Source organism: Arachis ipaensis, chromosome B01 (genome assembly GCF_000816755.2).
Source record: "Arachis ipaensis cultivar K30076 chromosome B01, Araip1.1, whole genome shotgun sequence".
NCBI classification, from domain to species: domain Eukaryota; kingdom Viridiplantae; phylum Streptophyta; class Magnoliopsida; order Fabales; family Fabaceae; genus Arachis; species Arachis ipaensis.
In genome coordinates, this window is record NC_029785.2 from 134,152,436 (window position 1) to 134,162,989 (window position 10,554).

Consider the following 10,554-nt stretch of genomic DNA (forward strand, 5'->3'; position numbering starts at 1 on the left):
AGCTAATAAAAATAATAAATTATGCTAATTTTAATATTTTATAAAATGCGGTTTAACATATTAATCACGAGACAAGACTCCGTACATATATATATATATGACAATCTCAATTAGCGAATAACCTCTATCTATCACATAAATAACAATTATGTGTTACATATATTCAAAGGTTTCAGCTGATGTAATAAATTTATACTAGTTGAATTGAAGGAAGGACAATTTTAATTTATTCATCATGAAGAAAGGCCACCGACAAGATTGAAGGCATATTCATTGTTCTAAATACAATGTTTGAATGTTACAACTTACAACGCCTTATAGGGACTCGATGCAATAGTATAATTTTGTTAAAAAGAAAAAACACAAAAAAGAATCGTTTTCCTAGTGGTTATTACATACATATATGGTTGGCAAATTATGGATGATAGATTAATTAAGTAAACAACACTCGATTAACGAGTAACAACGAATGAATAATGGCACAGTGGTGCGGTGTGACCCGAGTCCATGGAAGGAGATTCGCACATTAATATAGTACGAGAAAGTTTAAGAATTAACATTTTTATTAAAAATTTAGTAAATATTTAATTATTAAAAAAAATATAATTGTATATTATTAAATATAATTTTATATTATTAAAAATATTAATAATAATTAATTAATGGCTATAAATTACAAAATGTATTAATTTCTTAATAATACTGATATAGCACATGTGTCATGTGTGTATGTATGAATATATGTAAGTCGATGAAGCAACTTGTGATCCGATTCCATCCTTCAAACCTTAAAATGGCGACAACAATCCCACAAATCAGGATATTTTGGAACCGCACTTTTTTCCAAAATAACATGCTCTTAGCTAGCTATCTATTTATATTTTTCTACTAGGTGTATGTAAACCTTATCTTGAGTATTTATTTGTCNATTCTAATGGTATATTTTTGGGTATCGTTTTGACTTTACTGATTTAAAATTGAGATGTGTATTGAATATAATTTTTTAAATAATACTGATATCAATAAAAAGATATATGGTATCATTTTAAAAAATAATAATAAAATAATATTAATATCAATAAAAAAATATACCATTTTATTTGTATATTTATAAAATTCATTAAATAAATATTATAATATTATTATGTGTTTTTGTTAAATTAAAATAAAACTAAATATTAGAATGATGAATTTTTTTTTTACTAAAAATAGGAGATTTAAACTCGTAATCTCTTAATTGAGTATGAAAAGACTATACCATTTGAACTATAACTCATTCGCTAGAATGACATTTGAATTTCAAATCAAATTTATATAATATATAATCCTACAAAGTAGCTACATGTATATATTATGGTCCCATATTATAATTCGGACCCTCCACCCCCCATGGGCCATGACAGCGCACTCTTAGCTTCACTCACTCACCCAACCATATGTGCCATGTGGGTCTCTTTTCTCTGCCAGGTAATATATACCCCCTATTATTCTTCTAACAGAGTCACTTTAATTTATTTTTGTTTTAATTTGAAGCATAAATAGTTTTTAGTAAGTTTTAGACAACGTTGCGTATCATTTAGAGTAACAAATGATACTTTATTATAAGTTTGGTTAAGCTGTCTATACTTATGTTGGTTAATAAGAATAAGTGGATTGTCTTGCAGGCAAATAATATATATTATTATTAGTGAAATATTATTATGAGGGGAAATTAATTAATAAGTTAGGTGACCATGTCTCATCCCAAATAGCATGCCAGGTAGGTATTGTATAATCGATGTATATGGTAAGTGAAACTTTATATTGAAAAATAAATACATTATTGTTAAAATTAGGTCAAATAGTAACTAATAACCAACAAGAGTTATTAATTAAAACTTCACATGAATAGCTCTTTCTCTGCATGGATCTTTAAGTCAAATATTTTCACGTACAATAGTAGAGACTGAAGGTCAAGCGCATTAAGTAATTGACTGAGGATCATAAAAGGAGAATGCTTATAGAACAGATGCAGGGTGAAAGAGATAAATGGCTTGCTGCGATCAACACATCCTTTGATCATATTGAAGGTTTGCAACTGTTAACAAACTTTTTGGAAATTATATCAGATTAAGAAACAAAAAATTGGTGCTATATATCAAATCTTATTTTCATACCCTTTTTATTTTGTACGTCTTGAAATGCCAGTATTTATGATACAGGATGATTTGCCAACATACAAAAATAAAATAATTTCATGTCTTTTCAAAATTTCTTGTGATTTATAGTACCTAATTATTGCATGTAAATACGGTGATTTCCTCTTTAGCATATATTGCTTCTTATTTTGATTTTTCAAAATTAAACCGCATTTTACCATGTAAATGAAACACAATAAATGTTGGACGTTAATTTCTATCCTAATTTTGATAATTATTTTATTTTATTGATATGATTCAGATTCTTTAATCCTGAATAGTCCAAAAACTTTCCGTCTTTTTTCTTAGTTGGATTTTGATAGAAACGTCAAGATTTTTGCAATCCTTACCAATACTGGGGCTGAACTGTGCTGTGACTCTCTATAAATATAGCATGGATGATCACCATACTTACTGTTTATCTGTACTGAAATTCATAATATTTGAGTAATTTTGTTGTGGCAGGTAGCAATGGCCGTTAATTTCTATCCTAATTTTGATAATTATTTTATTTTATTGATATGATTCAAATTCTTTAATCTTGAATAGTCCAAAAATTTTCTGTCTTTTTTCTTAGTTGGATTTTGATAGAAACGTCAAAATTTTTACAATCCTTACCAATACTGGGGCTGAACAGTGTTGTGACTCTCTATAAATATAGCATGAATGATCATCATACTTACTGTTTATCTGTACTGAAATTCATAATATTTGAGTAATTTTGTTGTGGCAGGTAGCAATGGCAGCTAGGTGAATTCATGTGCCATGTGGTGAATTTCACAATATTTTTTTTTATCTTTCACTAAATATGAAGACTTTGATTTTTAGGTATGATCTCATCAAGTGTATCAATGCTGGTCCAGAGCATAAGGTGTGGAAGCTCAAAGTACATGTCATTAGACTTTGGACCGTTTCTCACTTTGCAAATTCTGGGGTGAAGGCACCTATTGAGATGGTTGTCCTTGATGAAGAGGTAAAATATTCTCTTTGCATTTGAGATTTATTTTCGTAATGACTGAGTAATAAACCTCATTTATCTATGACTCTATAAAACTAATGCATTCAGGGGATACAATTCAATGCTCTATTAAAGGCATATTTGTTCCTATCTTCGAGGGCCTACTCGCTGAGGGCAACGTGTACGTGGTCACTAATTTCACAATTTCTTTGAATACCATCAAGTTCAAGTCTACTAGACACGAATTTAGAATCAACTTCAAGAGGGACACGAATGTGCATCCGGTACAAGACTCTTCAGTTTCATTGAACGGATTCAATTTTGTTTCGTTCAAAAAAATTCATGCAGAGTCTAAAGAAGATGGTTATTTAGTTGGTAAGTACTTTGTTAGAGTAATCTATCACGCATGTGTTGTTTAATTCTTTGAAGTCTATATTTAACGCAAAATAATTTATCATAATTTTTGTATTACATAATATGTCTATATTTAATGTATGTCATTTGAATTAGCTGATGCGTCTTTTTTGTTATAGGTATAATACTAAAAAAATTGTATTATTTAGTAAAATTATTCTTCAATTCATTATTGGCTTTGTTTTCTATTATTTTGTGTTTTATTTTAATACATCTAAACATAGATTTCATATATATAACAACTAAAGAATTAGTACCTTTAAAGGAATCGTTGGTAACAAGTACTAACCTATTTATTTTTTGTTTCTTCACGAACTTCAATTTCTAGGCTCTAACTATTTATTAATAGTCTTTTATATTTTTATTTTTAAGAAAATTAAAAAAATCTGATTTCAACATGGATGAAACTTTGAAAAAGATATGTCATTTTTTGACAAAAATTTGAGCAGATAGAGTTTTGTTAATGGAAAGATTGGTGCCTTTATTTTGTAGATGTGATAGGTCAACTTGCCTCTAAGGGTAACTTGGTCGAGTTCACACGGGACGGGAAGCCGTCAAGTTATATCACGATAGAACTTGATGATCTTGAGTAATGCTTAATATCTTTTTGATAGTGGCTTTTGTTTTAAAATCTTATTTTGCAATTTTGTGCCTCTCTTTACTTTACAAGCATTGCTATTTCTTATAGGGGTGGACAGAAATTAAGGGTAACGTTGTGGCAGACTTTGGCTTTTAACTTGATCAAATATTTGGAGGAACACCCATGTCTTACCTATGTGGTTATTCTCCAAATGGACAAGATGAAATTTTATAGTGGTTTGTTTATTTTACTGGTATTTGAATGCATGTTTTGTGTCATCATATACTTCTGATATTTTCTTTAATTTGTTATGTCTTTTTGTAGGGGTCATGGGTGTTTCCAACATAATCTACAATTCAAAACTATTTATCAATGTTGAGTTTCTAGCTGCCAGGAATTTCTTTACAAGGTACAGTGTATAGATCAGTAGTGTGGCCAGCAGAATATTTATACAAGGCTTTTGATTATTTAACTATTAACAAATTTCATAAATTTTGATTTAAAAATGTAAGGGTGAACAAATTGGATCTTGTTGACGGACAAAGCATAATGCTGCTGGTCTGTGATCAACCTGTTTCAATTGAGGAAGATTTTTTGCGTCTGTCAGTCTACAAAATAATTACCGGGATAAAGGAGCATAATCAGGTAAAATTCTTTCTTTATTAATCTTCCTTTTTTTTCAATTATTATGTCTAATGTTTGTTGGATCATAATCTCAATTGTTGTGTTGTACTCTTACATACATTGATTTTAGGATGCTGTATTTGTTACTGCTGGGACAATTAAGGAAGTTGAGACCGAGTTTGGTTGGTGGTACAAAGAATGTAAGAAGTGTCGTTGTGGCTTAAGGGAACTTGAGAAAAGATATTTCTGTCCCAATTGTGTTGAAGACTACGGGTTCTATGTATCAAGATATGACTCACGATACTTTTTTAATATTGACACACTACATACTCTGTCTAAGAAAATAATGGTATAAACCAATTATTTGTATTATTTCTTGATAAATTTTGTTGTTGAATTCTATCATTCATGATTCAGTTAGCCTAATAGGTTAAAGATAATTGATTTTAAATAAGCCTAACCATCTCTTTCAAAGCATAACATATAGCAAGAGTTAAACATAATTAACCAAATAAAAGGGTTTCATTGACTTAAAAGTGTCGAAGAACAATAATAATACAAATTTTGACGTACATAAAAATGTGCATCAGATTACTACAAGTCAAAGAACAGTGTGTCGAAAAACTGGTACCTCATCTAATATTCTCAGTTTACAATCTAGTGAAGATAAAGGTGACATTTTTCTCACTGTAATTGACTCGTATTTATCTAAATTTAATTTATATCAGTTTAATGATGAAAATTTTCTATATATTTCTCATTACTCATTCATAGGGAAGCAACTATCTATGTATGATGTACACTGTGCCTTGCATGGAATTGGACAGAAAAACACTCCTCCTAATTATGTAAGACCTTCTACATCAGAGATAAGATCTAAATCTTTAACTCTACGGACGGATCCCTCATTGACAAGAACTCCACTGTCCGTGTTAACAAATAGTACGTATAATTAATGATTGCCAAATGATTCATACACCAATATTTAACAAAAGGTATACTTCATCGAAAATCATTTATATAACATAGATTTATTACAATTCTAGCATACTCCAGTGTACAAGGACCCGCCAATAATCTAACGAAAAAATATAAGGACATTTAATTCAATGTTTTGTTTTACATCAATGGCCAGAAAAAATTGACCGAGGGGTGAACAATGGGACTGCTCCTCCAATTTTTAAGCTTGGGGGTCAAAACTACCATAGCATTGGTAGCTTACTTCCTCCTGATAGTTTGCGACTAACATTTGCCCAGCTATATATCTATGACACAGAAAATGAGATTGATAATCGAATAGGCACACTTCGGTAATTTTCATGCAACCAGTCAAATTTTTTAGTTATTTCTTATCCATGAGAGAAAATAACATAAATTTTATTATTTTTTTTGTAGCTCCAATAAAGCTATAAATGAGCGGGATAGAGAAATTGTTGCAATATTAAGAAACATGCTAGACAAATATAATAGTTTGGCAAAGAGTTTTCGCTATGCAAGAGATAGGTACCAACAGAAAAATTGCACAAACATAAAGTTTAAGTTGATTAGTAAAAGGACTAAAGATGGCAAGACATACAACTTGCCATCTGCATCTGAAGTGGCTGCATTGATTATTGGCGATGTCGAACAACTTAGCAAAGATAGAGATATTATTATAGAGAGTCAATCTAGAAAGCTCCAACGGATTGATGTTTTTCATCCATCTTATTTAGCCTTGCAATATCCATTGTTGTTTCCGTATGGGGAGGATGAATTTTGTTTAGGTATTGAAACATCAGATTCTATCTCTGCTAGGCCTACAAAGAAAAACAAAACAATCACTTTGTGACAATTCTTTGCTTTTCGATTACAAAAAAGGACGTGTGAATCTCCATTAATTCTGAGATCAAAGAGATTATTCCAACAGTTTCTGGTAGATGCCTACACAATGGTAGAATCAGAGAGGTTAAAATTCTTTAAGTGTAAACAACCACAGTTGAGGGTTGATAAATACAAATGTCTACATGAAAGTCTTATAATCGGGGATGTAGATGCTGCAAGGCTTGGCAAAAGAATCATTCTTCCCAGTACTTTTACCGGTGGACCTAGGTATATGATGAATAATTGTAAAGATGCATTTGCAATTTGCAGATATGCAGGATATCCTAGCTATTTTATCACCATGACCTGTAACTCTGAATGTGATGAGATAAAAAGAGAAGTGACTTCCATTGGATTGAAGGCAGAAGACCGTCCTGATATATTGTGTCGAGTTTTCAAGATCAAGCTTGATGGTTTGATTGATGACCTAAAAGAGGAAAAAAATTTTGGCAAAATTTTGGAATGTAAGTCTGTGTTTATGCAACGCTTTATTAAAATCTTATGTTGTAATGCTTTGCTCATTTGTCTTTTTCAATTTTTAGACGTTTGCACTGTAGGGTTTCAAAAGAGAGGGCTTCCGCATGCACATATCCTTTTATTCATGAGTAACGAGTTCAAGCCACAACACACCAGATGACATAGACAAACATATAACAGCTGAGATTCCTGATGAAAATGAAAGGCCAAATCTACATGGAGCTATTCAAAATTACATGGTACATGGTCCATGTGGTTCGTACAACAAGAATTCACCTTGCATGAAGAATGGATCCTGTTCAAAGTTCTATCCTAAAGAGTTTAGACAGCGAACACTCATTGATGAGGCCAGATTTCCCAAAAAAAGGTATACTGATAACAGTCAAACAGTGAAGAAAAGGGAATGTGTACTAGACAATAAGTTCATTGTTCCGTATAATCCAGAATTGTTGCTCAAGTTTGGGTGCCACATAAATGTGGAATACACATGTCAAACAAGTTCTATTAAGTATCTGTTTAAGTATGTACACAAGGGTAATGACTGCGTAACAGCTACTCTATACAATGCTGGTGATCTGTCAGAAGCCACACAAGTTGTTGACGAAATTAGGAATTACTACAATTGTAGGTACATTTCGGCATGTGAGGCAGTCTGGCGTCTATTTGGATACGAAATCCAAGAGAAAGAACCATTTGTGATTAGAATTCCATTCCATTTGGATGATGAGCAACCTTTGGTTTCTGGTGAAACTTCTAATGTGAATGATATCGTCGAAAGAGTAATATCTCATAAGTTCATGTTTTTGGGATGGATGGCGGCGAACATGTCATATCCCTATGCTCGAAGTCTGACTTATCTTGAGTTTCCAACCAAGTTTGTTTAGAAGGACGATTCTTCACAGTGGTTTTCTCGAAAGAAAAGCTTCGCAATTGGAAGGTTGACTCATGTACCTGCAGGTAATGACAAGTTTATATTCAATTTTGATCTTACTTATTTAATGATTTAAATTTAAAATCTTAATAGCCTGTACCCCACGTCCATTTTATTCGATTTATCTACACTAAAAAATAAATGTTTAAATAACTTTCAACAGTTATAATCTGTAGATTATACAATTTTTTATTTTCTATATTTTTTAGGAAACTTATTCTTATGCGGATGTGTAGCTACATAATAATTAAAATAGCGTAGCTTAATCCATTTAACAACTTAAAAGTGGGATTTTAACCAAGTTTTTTCAGCAAATACTGAAGAATATTACCAACGACTTCTCTTGAATACTCAAAGAGGATGTATGAGTTTTCGAGATATAAGAACAGTAGGAGGAACAATTTATGCTATGTATAGAGATGCATGCTTCGTCCTTGAACTCTTGTAAGATGACAAAGAATTTATTGATGCAATTAAGGAAGCAATCTCATGGGCCTCAGGATCATATGTTAGGAGGTTATTTGTCATTCTATTAACATCCAACAATATCTTAAGACCAGAACATGTCTGGGATAGATGTTGGCATGAACTCTCAGATGATATTTTGTATCGACAGAGAGCCGTGATGAACATGAGGGGTGAGTTTTTATTAATTACAATGATAAAAGTTTTTCCTTATTGATCATTTTTAGTTTAATTGAATTTTTATAGTATTGTATAATATGCAGAGTTAACAATGTCAGATGATGAGATTAAGCAGTTGTGCTTAATGGATATAGACAATATCTTACATTCCTATGGTAAAACCTTGAAAGACTATCCTCCTATGCCTTTAGCAACTGAAGTTGATAGTTCTTTGTTAACTGAAAGTGTTATTAGGGAAGAGCTAAACTTTAACATGGATTATTTAAAGAAAAATGCCTCAGACATGTTAGCCATCGCAACACCTGAGCAGAGATATGCATTCGATAAAATTGTTACAGCTGTGTATTATGATGAAGGGGGGTTTTTCTTTGTATATGGTCATGGGGATACTGAAAAACATTTCTCTGGAACCCTATGTCTGCTGAGATTCGCTCAAGGGGTGATATAGTGTTAAATGTTGCTTCGAGTGGTATTGCATCTTTACTTCTTCCCAATGGAAGAACGATACACTCAAGGTTCAAAATACTGCTGAATATAACTGAGAATTCTGTATGTAACTTCAAACCTGGTTCCCCTCAAGCAATGTTGCCGTTGAAAGCCAAACTTATAATTTGGGATGAGGCTCCAATGGTTAGTAGGTACTGCTATGAAGCGCTGATAAATGCTTGGGTGATATCATGAGGTGTTCTTCAACATATAGCAAAGATTTTCCCTTTGGAGGAAAAGTGGTTGTACTAGGTGGAGACTTTAGACAAATTCTTCCTGTCATTCCACGAGGATCGAGACAAGACATCGTTCATTCAACTGTGAATTTGTCTTACCTTTGAAAGTTTTGTCTGGTGCTCAAACTAACAAAAAACATGAGACTCTCTGTAGGGACGACTGCTTCAGATCAAGATGAGACAGAGCAATTTGGTGAGTGGTTATTGAAAGTTGGTGATGGTCTAATAGGTGACAATATGGATGGTGAATCTGAGATATGTCTTCCAGGAGATATTGTTATTCCTTCTTCGGACCAGGCATTTGATGAGTTGGTTCATTTTTCTTTTCCAAATATTTTGGAAAACATGTCCTCAAAGGATTTTTTTCAAAGTAAGAACTATACTGGCTCCCACACTAGACATCGTTGAAGAGGTCAACAACCATCTGATGGCTATCATTCCTGGAGGGGAAAAATTATATCTTAGTTCGGATTCCATTTGTATGGATGAAGGGAATATGGAGAGTCAACTAGATATCTATAGTCCTGAATTACTGAATAGCATAAATTGCTCTGGTTTGCCTCCACATAAATTAATACTCAAGGTTGGTGTTCCGGTGATGTTACTGAGGAATATTGACAAATCCAGTGGTCTTTGTAATGGTACAAGGTTACAAGTTAGGAAGCTTGGAAATCATGTCATAGAATATGAAGTCTTAACGGGTAACAATGTTGGTCATATTGCTTTGATTCCAAGAATGAATATGGTACCAACAAATGAAACCGTCGCAGTTAGATTCCAATGAAGACAGTTTCCCATAATGGTATCGTTTGCCATGACAATTAATAAGTCTCAGGGACAAACTTTATCTCATGTTGGATTGTATTTATCCAAACCAGTTTTTACACATGGCCAACTATATATGGTACTTTCAAGAGTTAAGAGTAAGAGAGGTTTAAAAGTTTTACTTATGAATCACGTAAGAATGTCTGCAAATTCAACCATCAATGTTGTTTATAGAGAAGTCTTTGAAAAAATAGTATTCTAATGTAAATATTTTAATTTTATTTTAAATTCTGTATCAGTGTCATATCGGTACTTCCTAAGTCAACAACAAATTAAATAAACATTTTTAAATTATACTTTATACTAATTAATTGTAATTATTTAAAATTGACTAGTTAAAA

The 10,554-nt window shown here is 31.9% G+C and overlaps 1 protein-coding gene across 1 annotated transcript; it reads left to right on the top strand.

Annotated features, from left to right (window-relative positions):
* LOC107615342 lies at nucleotides 9,527-10,172 on the top strand. The gene is made up of 2 exons (XM_016317417.1): nucleotides 9,527-9,632; nucleotides 9,787-10,172. The coding sequence occupies exons 1-2, from the start codon at nucleotides 9,527-9,529 to the stop codon at nucleotides 10,170-10,172; spliced, it is 492 nt and encodes a 163-aa protein (XP_016172903.1).

Coding starts and splice junctions, on each gene's coding strand:
- LOC107615342 (XM_016317417.1), top strand. CDS start 9,527: ATGAGACTCTCTGTAGGGACGACTGCTTCAGATCAAGATGAGACAGAG. Junction 9,633..9,786: donor AATAGGTGACAATATGGATG/GTGAATCTGAGA, acceptor CTCCCACACTAG/ACATCGTTGAAGAGGTCAAC.